Raw genomic sequence first — 21,627 nt, 5'->3', positions numbered from 1 at the left:
GAACCTACATGTGTTATAAGAGGCCTGGGAGGCAGCTGCACCATCTTTCTGTGCTCTTGGGGTATTACTCTGACAGACTATGCAGCTAAAGAATGAGTGGGTACATGAATAATGCAATTTCCAAACCTCCTTGTGGGCTGAAGGGAGGGAAGGAGAGCTTTATGGTGACTGCAACATGGGTTATTTTTATTGCTCAGAGCCTGGATGCTCCAGGAAGCCCTAGGCCATTGATTCTCTCAGGCTTTTGAGAAAGAGAAGGAATTGTGCCTGCCACTGAAAGGAAAGTGGTTTATTTTGGGGTTTATGATTCCTTTTGATGAGTATCTGTACGCTTATTAGATGAAATGGACTGAACAATCTATGAGGAAATTCTGCTTTGCATATTACCTTATATAAAGGTGCTCAGAACATGGACCGAGACCTTCATTATTTTTTCTGAATAGAATAAATAAAAATTATTTGAGACAACTACATAAGGACTTAAAAATTACTGCTTTATCCACCCCAGAACACTGGAATGGAATTTTACAACATCAAGTTTGTGTATGAAGGAAGATCTTATGGAAGATAATTAAGTTCTTTAATGCAAAACTTAATGGTTTTACCTTACTGTCCCTACTGCTAGTGAATACTTGGTAATTCCTAATGATACCCTCTTCATACCTTGGTGGCAATCTGTTCATTCCACATGTGAAAACAGTTCAGTAATGTAATTTCTCTGTAAAATGCTGCTACTAACCACATCTAAACTAATTAGGCACATTCAGAAACAGCCTAAAAAATGCAGCAGGCTCGCTGAATGAGCAGATTTGGAATTTGGCACTGTTCCTACTACATAACTTGATTGGGATGCTATTACCAACGCCTTCTTTTCTGGCCCAACAGAGCCAGATTTCAGTGTCTGTTCTGATCTTTTCTGCCCTAAAGCAGTACTGCAGGCAGAGGAAAACAGCCTCTGTGTAGCCATTTTGCTGGGACTCTTTTGCCTCTTCATTGTAGCTTAGGGAGATGGTATATGTGGCAGGGAGAGCTGCAAGGGTGCAACATTTGTTGACCAGTCCTGGATAACAGATATTTTTAATGTCCATTAACAGCACTGCAAGTGAGAGCTTCTTCTAGACTTTTGTTAGGGTGCTGGGTGTGGAGCAGAGGCACAGCTTGATGATGAACTGGGGTTATCCTAAGACACATCCCATGCACTTTTTATTTCTAGCTTGATTTCATTTGGTTCAACAAAAGCTCTTAAACTGTCACCTCCCATGTTTTCTGTTTGGAAATAGTATCCAAATTTTAGCAAATTTGGCCAATTTACCTTATAACCTGGATACATCGAATATGATCCCAAGAAGTTAAATCCTCTAACTGAAATAGATACCAAATGAATACTAGGCAATTAGTCCCATGGTATTAAATAAGAGAAAGGAAAATCACTGTTTTAAAGTGACTGTAAAAACAGGCCATGAAATAACTTGTCAGTATAACAGAAACAGAAAATAACAAGTTTTGCTTTGATTTTTATGAGCTTTGTACCTACCGGCTTTTGTGGCTTCTGTATCATCACCCTCTTCAGCAGTGAGCCTTCCTGTGGTTTTAAGAACAAGACACAACTCTGAAGAAAGTCATAGTATGCAAATCTTCCATTTTTCTTGGAATCATATTTTGCTGTTATTTGGTTAATCTCCCCTTCACTTAAATCCAAACTGAATTTCCTTGCTATATCTGAAATGCAAAGAAAGAATATGAATTTTGTCATTCTTAAAAATAGCCAGTCACTGTCCTACCTTCACAAGTTTTATCTGGGATATGCTGCCAGGTCACCAGTTGCAGTGACTGCTGTGTGTGTTATGCAGATCTTGCTACATGCATGTATATGCATATGCATACACCTATGGGGTGGTAATTCACTTTTTACATGGTTTCAGCGGACTGATAACATGCCATTTTGATTTTAAATGCACAAGAAGTACTCCTTGATGTTAACTGAGATAAAAGATTTGATAAGCTAACATGTTCTTATAGCCAGGACTTTACATTTGATTATACAGGTGTGCACTCATCACACACACACAAATGTGTGTGCTTCTATGAGTAAAATCCAGAGTCCTCTCAAATCAGCAGGTGTTGAGCATTGAAACCACTGCAACCAGAAACACACACAGGCTCACAAGGAAAAGTCTGGTGAATCTATTTACTGACATATCCCCACGCACAGAAAGGATAGTGAATTGGGGAGGTAATGAGGAACTTGTATGCATTCTAACATACCCACAAGCAAAGCCATGCACTCCTTTTTCAAGGAGTAGCTAATTCTGAATAGGAATGTGAATGTATTGCACCCAAAGCTATTCTGCTTTGCAATAGAGATGGAGAAATCATGCAGTGGGTGGCACTTACTTCAGGCCAGATATTCCCATGGGTGGGACACCAGAAGAAAGACAACAGAACACATCTGAGAATGAATAAAGCACTTTTCAGATGGTAACAAACCTAGGAAGTCTGACACTGGGATTTCTCCTACATTGCTGATATCCTTCTCTTTGCACACTTTCAGTATCCCTTTCCAGGAATGTTTGATTTTCTTTCTTATCTGATTTTCTATTGTTTTGCAGTCAAGGTCATGTGCAGAACAAGTTTTTTGAGGACGACTGGATGCTGGTATCTAAAAGCAAAAGATAATGCTGTTTGGGTTTTTTCTATTGAGTTTTACTGGTTGTATAGTCAAATCACCAGATGACAAATCCAGTTTCTGGTCTTCCAGACTTGAGATTAATGTACCATTTGGGTCACTTCTAAGTCTGGTTTGAATTTGGTCTGCTAAACTGGGGGTGAAAATATGAGAACACTCTTAGTGTCAAAATGACACTATACATTTAGTGGGCCTTGATCATATTTTCTTAATTTGGCTTGATGTTTTGTATTAAACAACAGATACCATAGTCAAAGAAAGCTATGTAGAACCATCTTAGACCAAACACAAACCAATGACAGTCGCTGAATTATGAAATAACATTGCTTTGATTTGCTACTGGGAGGACTCAGTTCTGCAGTGGTCCTGTGCAGAACCACAGGAGTAATGTGAGAGGATCTTGGCGAACAGCACCTTTTTGACTGCTGCCTCAGAAGTACTGTAGGTGAGCTGGAAGCAAAGTCTTAGCCTATGATACGTGCATAAGTGGTATTTATGCTTCCAGATCCAGTGTATAATCTCATAGTTAGTGAGACTTCAGGGTCTCACTGGTGCAGACTTGCTGACAGCTCACACATGCAACGAATGCTGCAGGAACATTCATCTTGATTGGTGTTCAGGCTGGGTGGGGTCTTTCCAACAGCCGTGAGTTTGGGAAGAATTAAGTTCTGTTCCTACTGCCCAATCTAACATTCACAGGCAGTAACAAGGAATTTTCTGTTGCTTTCACTGGGAACTGGATCAAAGTGCAAAGGATGCATGTAAGCAATTTTCTGGGCTTTTCAAGAAAGAACCTATAGTTAATGCAATAACTGAGCCAGAGATGGGACAATGTTTAGTTTTACCAGCCCTGACAAGTTGTTTGCATCTTTAATTTGCTCAATCTGTTATTTCTTTTTCAGTAGCTAAACATTTCCATGTAGCAGTAGGCAGAAAATCCAAGCATGTTCCAGGCACTGAATAATTCTAAATATCTTATTTTTCTGTTGTAGGTTTGGTTGTAGCTGAAGAGCTAGAATAAGTAGGTGCAGCTCCGCAAGGGGGATATTTCAATTCCTGTAATGACTTCCCCATCTTTCTGTGAATTCTAACACTTGTGTAAGAGGCCAGCATGGCAGAGGAGAGAACCAAAGTGCATTATTGACAGGAAGTAGAGGTTTGGATGCAAAAATGAAGCAAAACTATTGTATTCCTAATCCATTTCTCCTACCTCTCTTGGATCGCTGTCCTTCATGGCAAGTTTATCAGTCAGACCATCAGGCATTAACAGCTGTTGTTTGGTATCTACCAGAAAGCAGGCAAGACCACCAGAATGTTTTAGGCCAGGCCAGCAAACACCTTTTGGAAAACCACAACTGCCAATCCTGCCTGGCTTTGTCAGATGATCACAGATAAGCTGTCTACATTTTTGTATGCTGCGTTTGCAGCTATTGGGCACTTGGAGTTTGGATTGTTTTCTCTGTTTTCAGAAATCCGATTGTGCTTAAAGACAGAAGTTTTATTAGCTGCACAGCACTGATGAATATGAGTACGGTAACAGCAGGGAATGCTATTGGTAAACATTGACATATATCCTTTGACTTCAGTAGAGTTACTGTCTAGCCCAATTTTTGTCATTGTAACACAGTTTTGCAAATTACCTTGTTTGCTTATTGGCAGATGGTTGTGTCTGAGTTCATGGGAAATCAATAAGAATACCTTCACTGAGTTCCACAGGTATTATTTTCAACCTATTCACACAAATGAAAATCCAGAACATTCACAGAAAAACCACACTTACGCTGTTTTGCACTGGAGAAGATGATGTCTTGGGACGTTCAGCCTGAGAAGACATGTGTGGATCGTGCACTGCACAAGCAGTGGCTGTCTTGGTAGAAATTGCAGAATGAGTTGGGTGTTGGGAGTGCTTGATGGTATTGTTACAAGTTCAGAGCTGAGCTTCTTCCAAAAAGTCCTGTTATTTCAACTGTCCACTATCCCTGACATCCACCGTGTTCCAAAGATTCTCAAACTAATAATGAAGAAAAAAATGGCTTTTGTAAATTCTAGTTTTACAAAACCAGAATCCCCTCATGTGCTAATAATACGACAAAACATATATTAAAAAAGTGTGAGGATGTTTTGGAATAGAAGGAATCCTAAGGCCCATCTTATTAGAAAAACTAAAAAATCAAAGCTTCTCTGCAGAAGCCTGCATAAGGCTGGAAAAACAATGACAAAAAGGATTTCTGCAGGACATTTTTTAATTGAATTGGGCCCTTAGTGTGCTGTTTCAACTACTAAACCCTGTGATTAGACACAGTGATTGAGCTGCAGTATAGAAGGATAACGTTTTAACATGAGATGTAAATCAAATACATGATGCACCTGTATCCTGGTTAAGTACCACTGAGGCGAATTTCTCATGCTATCAGGTGCACCTAAGTTTATATCACCATCTCAGGAGGCCATTAAGGTTCCTCAGCTATTGTATTTGCATCAACAAATTATTTCACCCTGAGGGAAAAAATGAATCAGCATGAAAGAACCTAGCAGGAAATCTTTACAGCCTTGAGAATCACATATAGTTATGATGTACAGCCAGCCTACAGAAGACCTGGGGGCAGCTGCTGATACCCTTGCTTCTGCTGCCTATGGAGGTTCATGTGGCTGTTTGGCCTGGCACAGGGCAGGTGGCCCACCTTCTGGGCTTTGTATGGAATCCTATGGAATCAGTTGAGTTGATTTCCTGCTGAACAGCAATTTATTCAGTGAGTAGCTGCGCTGAATTAAATGGGACTACTCATGATATAAGCTACTAATCAAAGCAAGGATTAACACAGCCTGCCCTTAAATAAGCTGCACTCATTTTGTGTTTCAAGAGTCATCAGTATGTCTTTATAGGGTCTTCATTATTGATTTTTAATATAAATCTAATTGGGAACCTCAGATTCCTTTTGATTTGATCTTTTTTGGTAGAGACTTAAACCCTAAAGGAAACTAGTCACCTCTTTGATGCATGTGCCAAGTTGCAGTCAAACTTCAAAGGGCAAAGGATACATTTTAAATTTCCTTTCAACTTTCCCCCATTGGCCTTGCTGCTACCACATTATGAATTATAAACAATTCTATTTTGCGCTTCTGATTATACTTTGCACTTCATACAGGGATCTCAAAGTGTATTACAAACTTCAATTAAATAGAACAATACCCCGATGAGCTGGATTAGCTATAGAAACTACTTTAACACCCAGTGAGGTTTAGCCATTTGAGGGATTGCTGATAGTTCAAGCAAGTCAAGGGAGTTCAAGCAAAAAAAGTGCCTGTGATAAAAAGGGGATGCCAGCTGGTGAGGTATTAATCAACACCTTGCTTGCAGGGTTTTTACCATCCTTAGCCTTTTATGAAAACGGTCACAGTATCAGAAATTCTGAAAGACCAAGAAGACCAAGAATCCAGACTTCAGGAAAAAATCCTTCATCCACTCCTCAATGTAGACTGCAGCAGAGCCTTGCTAACAGCAAACAGTAAGTGGCCATCATCCAGGAAAGGATAAAAGATGTTTTCTGTGAAGTCATCTGGACTATGACTTTAGAAACACTTCTGTAGCAACTCTAAGCAGTGACAACAGCCAGAACGGCAGGGGTTTGGATTAGCAGTGGCAAAACCTGTACCCAGATTGGGAGGCTCTCATGGGGCATCTTCATATAGATACACGTAGGCATATCTTTGAGAAGCCTGTCAAAATCAAAATATCTCTGGAAATACAGGGCTTGAGTCTCACTCACACAAAGGCTGCTGTTTATATAAATGAAGCTCCTCAGGCCTGTTTCTCGTTGCTATTATGGATGACAGTTTCTACCAAGATTTTTTTTATTCATTTGCCTGAGGTTCTTTTAAGTATAAAATAGCTCCTGTGTCCCTTTGCTGCTTGAGTGTAGACAGGATCTAGTCTGGAGGACTCTTCAGCTGGAGATGCCTGCCTTATGCTTCCAAAAAAAGCTAATAAGAAAAGAAGAAGATATTTTTCACATCTCAGGATAGTGTGTGCTCTCCTGCCTTGGCCAGGCTCAGCTGTGAGCTCACCCCAGTGCTTCTGGTCAGTGGTTCACAGGTATGAGGAAAGAGTATCACCATATTTTCACTTCTGCTTTCAACTGGTGTTGAGGCTTCAGGTTCAAATACAGCACTTGCACTTAGTTGCTCACCAGAAGTCTGGTGAGGAATGGAGTATGTAGGAATAGAGCACATAGGACATTTGGGGTTTTCTGCTATTTTCAAGAGGGAAATGGAAGATACTTTCATTTTTAAAGTGCTTTCATCTGCAAATTTACACATGTACAGCAGCACCTGATAACTTGGAAGACTGTGCAATCTCTGTTGCAATCACAAGCAGGCCCTGCTCCTGTCTGCAATTTATAGTAAAAAATGCTGGGCCAGAGGGTATACCTGTAATGAGCAAAGTATCAAAATACCTTTCTGTACCACAGACATGCATATGAGTTTGGAGGCTCTGTATCTCATCTTTCAGTTTGCTGCCAAATGGCACTGATGCAATCATGAGCATGAAGGTTAGAATGCTGCTAAGTAAAATCTGAAATCTTTTAGTCAAGGTTCCCTCTGTTTTATTATTCACCTCATCTTTGGACTAGGAAAAACCACACTGAACCAGCACTAGCAAAGATAAACATATGGCTCTTTTATTCTAAGTTCAGCAGAAGCAGAATCTTATGAAAGACTGGCCTCTCTGGTTGCCCTGAGACTAGCACTGGGCTAATAAGACAGTTTGTACTGACAGATTCATGCCATGACTTCAGTGATTCAAGCTAAATTCAGGGTTACATAAACTCTGCTAACACTAATCTGGTGGAATCTTTTACCCAGAAAAGCAGCTGAAAGGTGGCTGGGAAATGTCAAATGCTTGCCCCTTTCTTTGTCCAAGCAGTTCAAAATAGCTACTGAGAAAAAGGAATTTGCATTAAAGGACTTAGCTCTCCATGGAAATACCTTTTATTCCATGCTGAGAAGGCTTTTTCCCCCATCAACTGGAAGTGTATTAATTTAAAATTGAAAAAAAAAAGAAACTTTTGAAATAGCAAATATACAGATAAAGAATTAGTGAAAGAGAACTACTGTGCTTTAAATTCACACCTTCACTATTAGCAATAGCATCTCCATGACTTTGCTTTAGAAAGCCTGCGATTATTATAGTTCATAACCATACTCAGAGATAAGGAAAAAAATAATCTCCCACAAATGTAGCAACAAATGTTCATGGAATGATAGTTCTAAAACATTTTCATTTCATCCAAATTTCTAAACTACTTGCCTATACACAGCAGTATACAAACACATGTCTCTAGCCACAGCCAATTTACCCAGTTGTACACTTAAATTAACAAGACAAAATAATATAGGTTTCTTACTTGTTCTTCAGTCAGCTGCTGGAAATGTTGGTTACATATATCCCAGAACTCCTTTTTTGAGATACTGTAATATCTTTTGAAGAGTAAATATCTTTAAACTCCTGTACAATTGTGTTAAAGCCAGCAGTCACACTTGTAGCTGTGAGAAGATGCCTCTCTCTGACAGCTCCCAAGCAGATTAAGGAGGAGTGACTTTTTGCCCTTCCTCAGTCTAGACAAAAAACATACACAGAGAATCACTAATGGATCCACTGAATAAATTATAAATTGTGGTGTGGCATTCAGCCAGTCAAAGAGCCCATGGAGAAGGCGGCCTTCAAGATCCCACAGGCAGTAAAAACTGCTTCCAGGAATTCTGCCTTGCACCACAAAAAAAGGGGCTATGCAAGTAGTTAAGGGAAAAAACAGACTACAAATGTGATCCAACTGGTGACAGGCCAACAAAAGCACAGGATTCCAAGACTGACCTATACTTTTACAAAGGTCTAAAAAAATTGGGTGATCATACAAAGAGGGTTATTCTGTTAATACAGAAAAAAGGGAAGTGAGTGCTAACTAGCCCAAATATCCCAAACGTATTCTTCTCATCTGAATAGTCTTTAGCAAGCAGTGGAAATTTCTTTGATTGAAAAGGCACTTCAGTCCTGAGATGAAAGAGAGGGCAATTACGTTCCTTTCCTTTTTAAGTTCTAGGCATATTTATGGCGGTACTTTTTAATCTGGTCATCCACAGTAGGGATACTACAGCTAAATGATGCAGTTGAAGGCTGCAAAGGTACAGCATATGTGAGGGGAAAGCAGGGAAAGAGCTGGGGGCAAGAGTGTTAATGCTAGCACAAGGTGTGTGCAAACCCCTTTTTTTTCAGTGTGTTGATTCCAAACCTAACAGCAGTGTATGTTTTTTAAACTTTACCACTGGAGCTTATTACTGATTAAATTCCCATTATGCATACTGCATGGGGAAAAGCACACTTTGGGTAAATACAGGAGAAGGTCAGATGACAAGCAGAAATAGAAATGACAAAATACAGTTGGTTGGAATAAAATGCAGAGTTAAATGCTGCTAGGCTTTGATATGGACATACCTGAGAATGCCAAAAGTCTAGCTGTGCATGCAAAAGGCTACATTTAATAAAGTTAAATATCAATGAAGTCTATTCAACATTTACATTCTACCTCCAGAATTAGCAGTAAACTGCAGTTTTTAAAGTCAAACCAAGTTTTACTTACAAAATTAATCTAAAGAATAGCACAGTGCGGAATAATAATAATAATAGGCAGTTTCAGAATTTTGAAGACGAAACTACTTATTTTCAGGAGTGTAAGCTGACTTTCCACCCACTGCACTGTCTAAACTAAATATGTAAAATATCTTGAAAGCAAAGTTTTCACAAGCACAAGTAGCAGCCAGTTTTACTATAGCTATGGTAAGATGTTGTGGTAAAACCAACCAAAAAAGAAAATCTGGTTTTGGTTCAGACATTTCTTTCCAGCATGTTAAATGTTACTATCATGTTTTATACTACCATGTTTAAGCATTTAAGCTTTGCCACTTTCTTGCTCCATGCAATATGAAATACCAAAAAAGAAACAGATGGCTTTTGGTCCTGCGCTCCTGTTCCCTTGTCATGTCTCACATGATCATTATAACTGGATGGAAAAGAAAATATGTTTCTTACAGAACTGCAAGAAACCTGCCTCCTAATCAGGAAAGACTCCACTATCTTCAGATGTAAATAACACTTTCCAATATTAACCATGCTTTACATAAAACATACGTGTGGGACAGGCATTGTGGCTGCATTATTACTAAGGGAAGAAATACGAGAAGTGGAATTGTGGCTGCAGAGGCAGAAGCCAGACTGTGCCGTAGTCAGGAAATGAAGACCTGCCAGGCATGGTCCAGTGCAGGGCGCACCTTCTGCCTGCCTAATATTACTGCAACTAGAAAGCACTGTACTGCTGGTTTTAATTATCCTAATGAAGCCAAAGGTTCAGGGAAAGTGTTACTACCCTGCAACCACTTAAAGAAACATATTTTGTGAGTGCAAGCTTTCCCAATTTATGTAATTTCAAGAGCTTTTTGTTTATTTCATAAGACCTAATGCACTTTGATCTTAGAATGGTTAGAGAGCCAATAAAAAATAAATCACTTGTTCTTCTTGCAAACCACACATTGAAAAACAGGAAAGCTTTTATATTCAGTTATTGCATTACATTCATCTACCACATGCAGTTAGTGCATCCAGTGTATGTCTATGACACTATCATCTGCTGTTAAAAGAATTACCTTTAGCTGAAATAATGGAGCTGGAACCTAAAATCTCACACTCTGGACTGGGCATCTGGACATTTAAGTGTTATTTCTTCATTTCAAATTAACTGTATACACAGTGTGGGTACATTTTTTGCATTGCTGTGTCTGACTTAACCTCATGAGTGAAAGGGAACTGGAATGAAGCTGCCTCAGAGCTGTGTAGCACATGCCCTAGCATACACTTACAGATCATTTATAGAAGACTTTCTGTTGTATAGAAAAGGGGTTACTTCTCTTTTAGTGATTTCCTGATATTTGGTTCCATGTGCTCCACAATTCCCATCAAGCTCTGTAAATATATCACTTTAGAATTCAAGGGCCAGGACTCTGCTCCTGCTTCACAGCTTCTCAGACTACTGCATGGCCTCTGAGCATTACCTGTCAAATGCTATGGCCAAATGTCAGCTGCTGCCCTAGGCTGTGAAGTCTGGATTACCTGGCTGTCCTGCTCAGCTCTGTACAGGCTTTCTTCCTACAGAATGTGAGGTACCTTGGGAGGACCATGTAAATCCACTTTCACCTCCTGCTTTCACCAAGAAAGTGGAGGCATTATTAGGAGGCTTTTCTTATGGGCTACTCTATGTAGCTTGCTTGCTGTTCAAAGCAGGGCTGTATTTTTGTTCTTTAGAAAGTTCCTTCAGAGCCTCATGTCCTTTTCTATAAATGGCATAACTATGCTGATTAGTAATAAAAGAAGGCTCTACCACCCACACCTGCTTAGTGAAGCTCCATTCCTGCAGCTCCTTCCTGTTTCTAGAAGATTTTTCTATTAAGAGGAATTCTTAATTAGAAAGTAAATGAGAACATCAAGATAAATTACAGTTTCTCTAGTCCTCTCCCTGCCTTGCCACAAGTCTGACCTCCATCCCCTTCTGGGGAGGCTCAGAGAGAAAAAGTCTTGAGAAATAGCTTACACAAGAAAGCACTTGTATCTTTCCCTGAAAAACGGGACATGTACATTTCCCTCTTTGGAGATGGGAATGACCTTTGCCAGAAGTAATCATCCTTTTGACAGTTTACACAGTTTTAGAGGCTTCTGTGCTTAGCCCATGGGCCTTTATCCTAACAATATGTATCTTCAAGTTGTTTTCCGTAAGTGCTCTTCCCTAAAGATGTGTGGAAGAAGCAGTTGGTTGTCAGAGCATGGATTGGGGTGGAAATGCACTGGTGAATTCCTGGTTATAACCAGTAATATCCAGCCAACCTGTTCTAACTCTCAGCACTACAGAAAAGCTTATATTTTATCCCTGGGTTACAAGTAGAACTGTATCCTCATCTGGCAGTGATCAGTCTAGCTCCATTAACCTGAGTGCTGATTTATGCCTGCTGAGGATTTGATAGCTGGTGTGCAACAGGAACTTGCAACAATAAACCCAGTTATAAACAAAATATGAAAACTCCATTGAGGGTCATTCTGTAGTGTCCCATTTTCCTTTTGACCAAGTGTCTGCAATGAACAAAATCAAGTTTTGGGGTCACATTTGTAGGATAAAATACCCTTGGTAGTGTTTAGAATACGTAATGGTATAAAATGGTTTATAATATGATTTGGCAGGAGTCAAAGGTAGCCCACATGCCAATCTCTGCCTTGCCTAGAGAAAAAGAAAAGCCACATTCCTCTAAATGTAATTAAATAACTATTGTATTAAATGAGTATGAAATATTAAGCCTAGACAGAGCTTGTTAAAGAAGCAGCAGCCACAGTGAGACTTCCCTGCACCTCTGTCTTCCCAGCAGTGTTTAGCCCATCAGCAGTACAGCTGATGGTCTAATACTACGTTCTCTATTTTCCATTATTCCTTCTTTCCCCTTTTCCTCTACTTTTAGTAAATATAGAGTGAAAGGCTTCCCAAAGAAGAATTGCCATTTTAAAATTCCATTAGAACCTTTTCTTCACTCGTCATTGAGGAAAGAGTCCAAACCAGATACCCTAGCACAATAAGGGACAGCATGTTACAGTTTCTGGGAGGGCACTGCACAGGAGAGCAGAGCAAGGAAGGGGAATTTTCAAACCAGTTTTGCTGTGGATAAAGAGGAACATGGAGTTAAATCCTGGTGTAAGGAAAGCTTTAATGTTTCTCAGCCTGAAGCAGGTGTAATGTTCAGAAATAGATGCAAACATGCAGGCATCCTAGTGGGGATATTTCTCTGGAGCACAGCTGTTCTACATGAGCTCAGACAAAGTTTGTGGTGCTGCTGACTGAGAGTAGGGACATAATCAGCAGGCCTGCAACCTCTGATGCTGGTGCAGTGGGACATGACAGATGACACTCAGTTGTCTGATTGTATCAGTGGCCCAGAACAAGAAGGCCAAGAGGTTCAACATAAGAGGACAATGAGTAATGAATAAACCTGTAAAATACCCACTCTCAAGACAGGGAAAAGCACCACCTCTGTAGAGGAGGTCATTTTGTAGTCCTGCTGCAATTTCACAGGTGGATCATGGCAGCAAAATGAACTTCAACTGCATGAACACAGTGCACAAGGGCTGGGTTAGTAACACTGTTGGATTTAGGAAACAGGGTTGTGGAAAGACCAAGGATGTAACTTTTCTATTGCATAGGGTTTTTGAACTCTAAAACTGTATGGTTACAACAGATAGACTACAGAGCTGCACTCTGTGCATCCCATCTCTTGCAGGCAAATCAGTGCTTGGGGAGCCACAGCACAGCTACTCTCCATTTGTGGAACGGGTAAGCTGTGTCAGTGCTGTCCCCTCTGTAGATACAAGAATAGTTTCCAAGATCACAAGGAACCTGTTTTTATAAGGAAGGGGTTGTAGCAACCACTGCTGAGAGCAATGTGAAAGCAAGTGGCTTTAGCTCTGTAGAGACACATAAACTTGCTAGGGAGAATCCTCTCATGGGTACTGGTCCAAGGAGAAGCAGAATGCTCTCTCTGGCAGGAAGAGAACCAAGGATGAACAAACAAGCCTGCAGTTTTGCAGGCAGGTTGATTAGATGGAAGTGGCTGGAAATAAAATGCACTCAGCTGGTGATGAAAACACTCTGCTGTGTAAGACTGCAGAGAACTCAAAAGAGGAAGCATAAAAATGGAGATTTTAGTTTGAAAACTAAAGTTCAGGATGAAGCTAAACCAAATGCCTGATTTGATACTGAAATGTTCTGTAAAATTTTATGCAAAGAATCTGATTTCCAAATTTCATAATTTCAGATTAAATCACTTAAAAAAAGAAAAGAAAAAAGGTTTGCTAAATATGTTTCCCCTTTGTCAGCTGAGACACACATGTCAGCAAACCCCTAGTTAGCTCAGTTCCTACTCTTGAACAGGCACAAGTGGTAATCTGTCTCTTCTCCTTGCCATCACCTCAAGCTGCCTTACCCTCTTTCTCCTCCCTGCCGGACTTGACAGGCAAAGGTTTACTAAGCTTGCAGCAAATCACTCAGTGACCTCAGCTCCAGGAAGGCTAAACAACAAATTGCTTGACATTGATTATAATCCATCCTTTCCCCATATATTCCCCCCCTACAGGCAGGTGTGCTGGTGCTATGAGTATCTTGCTGTTCTAGACCTGACCAGCATGACCTGAACTATTGCTTTTTACACATTCTCTACTTTTTCCCTTTCTGCATCTGAAATAGCTCACAGTGGGGAAGAACACGAGTACATATTCTTTTGGGGGAGTCTGATTCCCATCTGCAGCTTTCAGCAGGCCAGAATGCATTAGCCACTTATTTTAATGGAGAAGAGCTCCATTCAGGCCTTATTAATCACAAGACTGGCAGGCCAGCCAAAAGTTCACAATGCATATTCCTAGTTCTGGGATCTGGACTTTTACAAACATCCTCATAGAGTCCACCTGTGGTTAGTAGCATCCCATCTAAGACAACATCCTCTGTGTCTCCTTCCTTTGCTCTTCTGCAGTTGGTTAGCAACAACCAAGCTAAGTGCCATAACTGTGGGCTTTTTCTTATTTGAATATTAAGCTGCAGTCATATTGCTTAAAATACTTCACATCTTTAATTCTATTTTTGTACGGTGTAGCCCTAAAGCTCTACAGAGCCGTATTTCAGTGAACATCCTGCTCATATACAGATGCTGTAGTGTGTATTTTAGGGAGTTAATCAGAATGTAAAGCTCATCAACGTATGTCAAAGCCACCAAAAGATCCACATGATGCATAAAACATCCAGAAATAATTTCCACAAGATTTTTTTCATGTCTCCTTATTCAGCTGTTTTCTAGGAAAAATACAACTTAAACCTATATAGGTTTTAGGTTTGTGAATGTTTGCCTTTGTGGTTGTGGGTTTTATTTATGAGGTGCCATTTGAGACAAAAGTCATCCCAGGCTCATACTTTACTAGTTCAGTAAATTTTCCATACTTTAATGATCAAGCTGCATACTTTACTTGTTACTTTTTAATATACTTCAGCGATCAAATTGTATAGCGTAATGATCAGTTTTCCTAATGTGCCTGAATGAGCTGCATACCTCATTAATTTAGGTACATACTTTACAGGCCAAAATTGCAGTGTGTTTGAATGAAGTGAATAATTTAACAACCACCCTTCTCTCGGAACCTGCACAGGAGCCCAGGAATATGTGTGAACCCAGGGTGGGATGAAAATGTAAAGGCGTGGGAAATGTTGGGTTGAACCCAAAATGAAAACATGAGATTTGAGAGCATCTGGAAGCTGAACCAGCACTGTGAGCCTGGTTTGTATTTGTTTTGTCTTTTCAAAAATGTTCCCTTGTGGATTAATTTGGGATTTTAATGATGGATTTATCCCTTCTACCTCTAAAACAGCACAGAAAACTGCTCAAGATGAATGCTTGATACTGAAAAAGCAGTACATGCTCCAGTCCTGTCATGGACCAAGTATCTATTTTTTTTGCTAAATTGAGGTGGAAGGTATTTGGCGTCTTGGAGGACTAATTGTTAAAGAGACTTCGTGTTAAACATGCACTCTTGCAGATCTTGATCCCAGGAATTGTGCAGCTTGACAAGTTATTAAGGAGGCTTAGCACCTACTTGGAGGATGAGAAGATGTTACAGCAAACCCTTCCCTAACAAAAGCAGCTACTTATTCTAAAGTTAACATGGAAGCTTGCTGGCAGGTCAGTATTACAGCACACAAATACATTCTTAGAATAATTATACAGATATTTCATACAAATGGTCTTTGTGCTGATATGACTCAGTTGAAACTTACTGAATTTGTATCAGCATAAAAGCAGAAAAAGGGGAAATGCTGCATTTTCTAACCTATACAAAGTAATCCACTGTTTCACACTTCAGAACCATGTAATCTATTATATCTGTTAAGACTGCATTTTAATTTTAATAAGCTGAAAATATAAATGTTTAAAAATCCCCCCAACTATTTTTTAAATAACTATAATTAAATGTAGCCCTGCCACTAAGGACAAAGTAACAGTTGCGCTACTATAAATATTAATGCTAAATTTACAGAGAATAAAATACATTTAAGCAACCTTATAAAATTTTGACTAAAGCTACACTTATAATAAACACTTTGGTGAAGCTATGCCTACTGGTAACTGACATGTATAGATAAAGTCTCTAACCAGCTACAGAAACCTATAACACATTACATACATTCAGAGCTGTTCATGGTTTCTCCTTTATTCAAAATCTGTGGTCCCTCCTCCTTCTTCTCCTCCCATAAGTCACTCAAGTCCTGCAATTATTTGAAGCCTGACAGACTTGGACTTTGGACATGAGGAGGCTGCAGCAGATCTCACTGGTTTTCCAGCTTCTACTTTATGACACAAGACTTAATCACCATACAGCTCCATACAGATTTGTTTAGCACAACATTCTATTATCGCCATGGCAATAAAGTGGTAGGCTTTTTATAGGGTTTTTCATTGGATGGTGATTATTATTTTTCTCATTTTATTTGTGCTTTGAGCATATACTTTTGAAAATAAAACATAGTTACTTCTCAGAATATAAGAAGCAAATTAATGTGGTTTTTTTTTTTTTGTTTGGGTTGGGGTTTTTTTGTTTGTTTGGTTTTTGTTTGTTCTTATTAGAACTGGTTTTTATCCAGCTAGCAACCAGCTTTCACATCCTTAGCCAAGTTCAGAAATGAGCTGTAAGGTAATGTTGTTTGGACTCCTGCACCTTCAGATGTACTTACACTCTCTTCCCACTGGTAAGCCAGACTAAGAGGGGAAAAGCCAGAGGAAAAGAAAGTACTATGAAATTAAAATTAAACAGAGAATTCTTTTATTTACACTTTTGATAATGTTCCTGTTGTTTACAAATACAGTAAGGATTGCTGCACTGAGAAAAGGATGTGATTATGGACTGAACGATCTGTTCCTGCAGTCTGTACCAAGTGAATGACTCCAAGACGGGCACTGTGGACACAAACATCTGCCACAGAGAAACAGCAACTCTAATTTGAGTTGTTGCAACATGAATATTCAGAGCATCAGAAGACTCTCCATGACTGCAGTCAAGATTTGCTCTGTACTTGACTAATCTCTGTATTTGACCTTCCTGCTACATCTACACTGCTATTATTATTTGCACCAAGAACCTGGTGAGCTTCCCACTCTACTCATTTTCTATCCTGCCACTGCCAGTCCATCTAGACAGTTCAGGGATCACTGGGAATATGTGGATATCTCATGCCCTGCGTTGTTCAGCTAGGGCAATATGGCTGCATACTTTCAGCTTGCCCCATGTACAGACCTAAATCTGAGTGTAAGATGTAACTCCTTAAAGCAGTTTGTAAGGAGATAAGGGCTTCAGGGAATTTAACGGAAATGTATATGAATTGTGTATGCTTAGTTAGTCAGTTTTTTAAGTCTATATTTTAAAGAAATATATTATAGCTTGATAGCTCTTATCTCTGTGAGGTGGTTCATATTCTTTAGGAAAACTTTCCAGTCTACTATGAAGTCCTCACAAAAGTTAGGTACTTGAGAAGGTGCCTGAACTGCTTTGTCTGATAATTTGAAGCAGAAATGGTCAAGTACTTGCTGAAATTCTAGTGTTTTAATTACTTCAGTACCTTCTTTATCAAATAGAGGAAATACCTGAGAAGCAAGAATTCAAATTATTTAAGCAAACGTAGACATTTCAGAAGAGAAGTTTTTTTTAGCAACTATTTAGCACTTCACATGGAAATACCTGAGACCCACATGCCCTTTACTTGCAGGTATTTTATGCACGGAGAAATAAAACACATTTCTCAGAACCTTACTTATTTTGAAGCTTTCCTTTCTTTAAAAAATGAGATGCAATTGTTGAAATAAGACAAAAATAGCCTGTATTTCTGTGCCACATGTAAATATAAATATGGAAATGAACAACAACCTGCAGTAAAAGCAAAAAGGCATTCTAACAAATACCCAAACTTTCCAGAAAAGGCAGTGGTTAAGACAAGAAAGGAAAAAAACAAAACCATGAGGGCTGCTTAAAATAATTTAAATTAAGGTATTTTTAATTAAGCTCACTTGAGCATGTTCAATTTGCCTTTTTTTCTCCTCTCAGCTCATTCTCCCTGGTGGGGCAAGTTTGTTTTCTACTCTGTAAAGGACTTGATAGTTCTTCATTCTCACCAGCTTCACCTCATCCTGAAAGATTACTTGTTCTATTCTTGTTCTTCCTTGCTCAGACCACCCAACCTATTCATCACAGGAGTTTTCCAAAGGTTTCTTGGGGGAAACAGAATTGGTTTAGCACAGTTGCAGCAGGAGGCATACAAGAGAGTAGCTCAAATGAGTGGTAGAAATACAAAGGTCTAGAAAAGGTGTGGGTCATATCCCCTCGCATTCTACTATTGACTCCTTGTGCCCCCTTGTTTTACACTGCCCATTATGGTACTGCACATATAAATCACTGATTCCATAAATGAAAACAAATATTATGCCTTTCTAAACTTCAGGTTAAAGACCTATTAGCCTGCTAATACTATTGCACATTGGTGTAATACAGCAATTTATGTTTTACCATTGGAACTATTCTAAATAATGGGTTTGAAAATGTGTATTTAATGAACCTGACCTGTGTCTATTGGCAAAACAAATGCTACCATAACCAAAGGTCATTGGAAATGAATCCTTTGGATACTAGAGAGGATTCTGCAACTTCTTATGAAAGTTTGATCTTTGCTTACTTACTGAAAGTCTTCTAGGAAAACCAAAGCACTGAGTATATAGCATGCACTGCATCAAGTGTGGTGAAACTGCGTGGGAAATGATTATGCTGACAGAGACACACCTGAATTCTTAAACTTCAAAGCAGAAGAACTTTCATTTGTAGAATGTCATGGATGGGATGTGATGTGTTATTTTATTCACTAGCTGGACTCTGGGAACTGTGCTTTCAGGTCTGCCTCTTCTTAACAAAATATTCTGTTATGACTTTGTGTCATTAGAGTCCCCCACCACAGAGATGGCAGCAACTATTACTCAAGAAATGGCTCAGGAGAAAATTGAGAACTTCCTTATTTTTTTCTTGTAGGGGAAATGAGAAAGATTTCTGCTTTTCCATAGTATCGTGGACAAAGCTTGGCTCTCCATGAAGAAAACCCCTTGGTTGCTAAAGTTATATTAACTATCAACAGGTATCCTAAAAAACTAAATGGACAACTTGTTCATGCCAAAGGCCATTTTAAAATCATATCCTCAGCAGAAAAAACTATGGCCTTTAAAATTTCCAAGCATCCCTGCTCATGGCAAATGGGTTGGAAACAGATATCTTAAGGTCCTTTCCAACTCTAACCATTCTATGACTCCCAAGACACCCAGGGATGCCAGGACAGATATTATCTTCTATTAACCTGTAGCTAACACTAACCTATTTCTTATTTCAATAACATGGAGCACAGGAAGGCTTCCCCCCCTTACAGTGAAAAATGTAGTGATTACATAAATATTTCAATATCCTGTTCAATAGTTAATCTATCTGTCCAAAATAGGAATGTGGCCACAGCAAATTTACAAACATCACAGAAGTCTCCAAATAGTGTGAAAAAAAGATTCTGTAAAAAACCATCATCTCCCATGGTACTACTTGTTTGGGGGTGTTTGTAGAAGTGACATCACTAGTGATGTCTTTCCTGGAAGCCTGTGTTATCTTTAACTGCAGGACAGAGTTTACAGATTGAGATTTAGGAAATGCAGCCACTGATGGAAGGGAATTTCTACTTCCAGCCACTGTTCCCTTGCCCTCTCCTGTGCAGGTAGCAGCTCCCCCATGGACACATACAACTGATCAGGCTTTTGTCAGGTTGAAGTTCCCTGACCCAGGTCATTGGGCAGGAAGACAAGCACTGGTTTTGACACAAGGCAGGCAGGAAGACCACATTGTTGGGGATACAGGGGTAGTGAGACCACCTTTGCAAGCATAAGCCTGCCTCTAAATCCATAAGCTTAAACTGGACCTGAAGCTGCAAGTACACATGAGATGGCTCTACAGTTCTTTGCAATAACAGTGTTTCCTTCAAGGTACTTTTGATTCTTCTTTCCTATGCTTGAAAACAATCTTGCTGTGGCATCAAGAATTATTTACTCTAGAGGCTGCTGCATTTCAGTAGACTCCAACACAACAGTCTAAGACTACTTAATATACAGCATTTTTTCATTCAGGGCTTTCAAAATTCTGCAGAGAAGTGGTTATATTTATTGCTCTCATTTTACAGGTGGGAAAACCAGGAAACTTGCTGCTCGACAGCTAATGCACCTTATCTGTCTGTGTCAGAATCAGAAGTGGCCCAGAGCATAAATGCAGATAGCTACAGAGCCCCAGCTGACAGGTGCTAACTTCTGCAGCCACTATAATGCGCTCACATCTGATCGTTTGTCTTTACCCTCAGTTGCTACATGATCTTTTGGTCTGATAAAACCATAATGCCTGTCTGCAGTAGCACATTATATCTACTTATACAAAGTCTCAGCTTAGGAAACTTAACAGAGCTGTTTGAAAGACGTGATAATTTACATGCTTGGAACACAATTTAGAGGCAACTGAAAGAGGAAAAGAGGTTTGGGGAAGAGATGAAGGTCCTGATAATGTGTTATTCACTATTTCATTTCCAATCCTTACCTTCACAAAAACTCTAGGCATGATTTGATATGCCTGTTTTGTGGAGTTACTAGAATCCAATCAGGAAGTCTGCAGTTGTCAGAGGATGCTATTTCTACATAGGCTGAGGTTGCTGGTAGCAGTCAATTAATAGCAGAAAAGTTTTGAAGTCTTTGTGTTAGTTCCCAGCCAGGCAGGAAAAAATAGACATTAAATAAGATGTGGTGACCACATGAAACTTACCTTGTACAACAGATCATAAGATGATGCAACTATTTCTTTTATCTTAATTAGGGTCTGTTCTGAACTAAGCACTGCACAACTTGCAGGTGGTGTATCCTGCTTTTGTCTCTGTTGGTATTTAGATGCTCTGCCATCATCAACTGCACTTAGGAAATCAAAATAAGAGAGCTTGCTGTCATGAATGTTGATTCCTAAACTAAAGGAAAAACACAGAATGAGATATCAATGATTTTGAATAATAATCTCACTGTTTTCTGCGCTGATTAATTATTATGAGATATTATTTGTACTGCAGCCACACTTCAGGATATGCTTGTGCTGTCAGTGTATAAATCCTGTTAGTTACAACCTAAGTTCTTTCTCAGATCTAAGACAGCAATCCTATAATTTAAATGCAGCCATACTCTCACAGGCAGTTCCAGGCTAATCTCCAGATGCTCAAGAGGAGCCCTGCTTCAGCCTGGACTCAAGTGCACAACCTTCCAGTCCATCAGCATTAACTTGGTGGTTTTTAAACACAGCACAGTTGTTTGATCACAATCTTCTGAGGAACTTAACCATTCTAAATGTGGCTGGAGGACATGGTAGGCTCCCAAACTTGTCCTTGAATCTCCTTTCCATGTCACAGCGTACAGCTTAACAGACTCTGTTGAGGAGCAGATAGATGTTTATTGTGCCAAGTCCTAGTATTCTCCCTTGACTTTCTGAGCATTGACTTACAGAAATACTTCAACTCACAGATGCTGAAGTGCTACCTAAGCCTCTCAATATGTTACGGTTGTTACAATTTGGACAGAAAGAAGCAGATCCACATTCCATGTCTGGTTAGCTGTTACCAAACACAAACTAAGACATCCAGTACCATTTCATGGTATGTCTCATGGATGTACCAGCACAGGTCTATGCTCACTCACAATTTCTCTACCACATGGAAGGAAACTAAACC

General features: G+C 39.5%; 1 protein-coding gene across 1 annotated transcript in view; it reads right to left on the bottom strand.

Annotated features, from left to right (window-relative positions):
• Positions 1–21,627, bottom strand: part of EFCAB6 (EF-hand calcium binding domain 6) — a 104,482-nt gene that overhangs the window by 3,590 nt on the left and 79,265 nt on the right. The window contains 7 exon segments of the mRNA XM_034063333.1: positions 1,535–1,719; positions 2,488–2,659; positions 4,671–4,697; positions 8,092–8,164; positions 8,803–8,858; positions 17,330–17,446; positions 20,682–20,877. Coding sequence (XP_033919224.1) covers positions 1,535–1,719; positions 2,488–2,659; positions 4,671–4,697; positions 8,092–8,164; positions 8,803–8,858; positions 17,330–17,446; positions 20,682–20,877 — 826 coding nt within the window.

Source organism: Melopsittacus undulatus, chromosome 5 (genome assembly GCF_012275295.1).
Source record: "Melopsittacus undulatus isolate bMelUnd1 chromosome 5, bMelUnd1.mat.Z, whole genome shotgun sequence".
Taxonomy (NCBI): domain Eukaryota; kingdom Metazoa; phylum Chordata; class Aves; order Psittaciformes; family Psittaculidae; genus Melopsittacus; species Melopsittacus undulatus.
The sequence above is the reverse complement of the archived record's forward strand: the minus strand, read 5'-3'. Positions and strand labels throughout refer to the sequence as shown.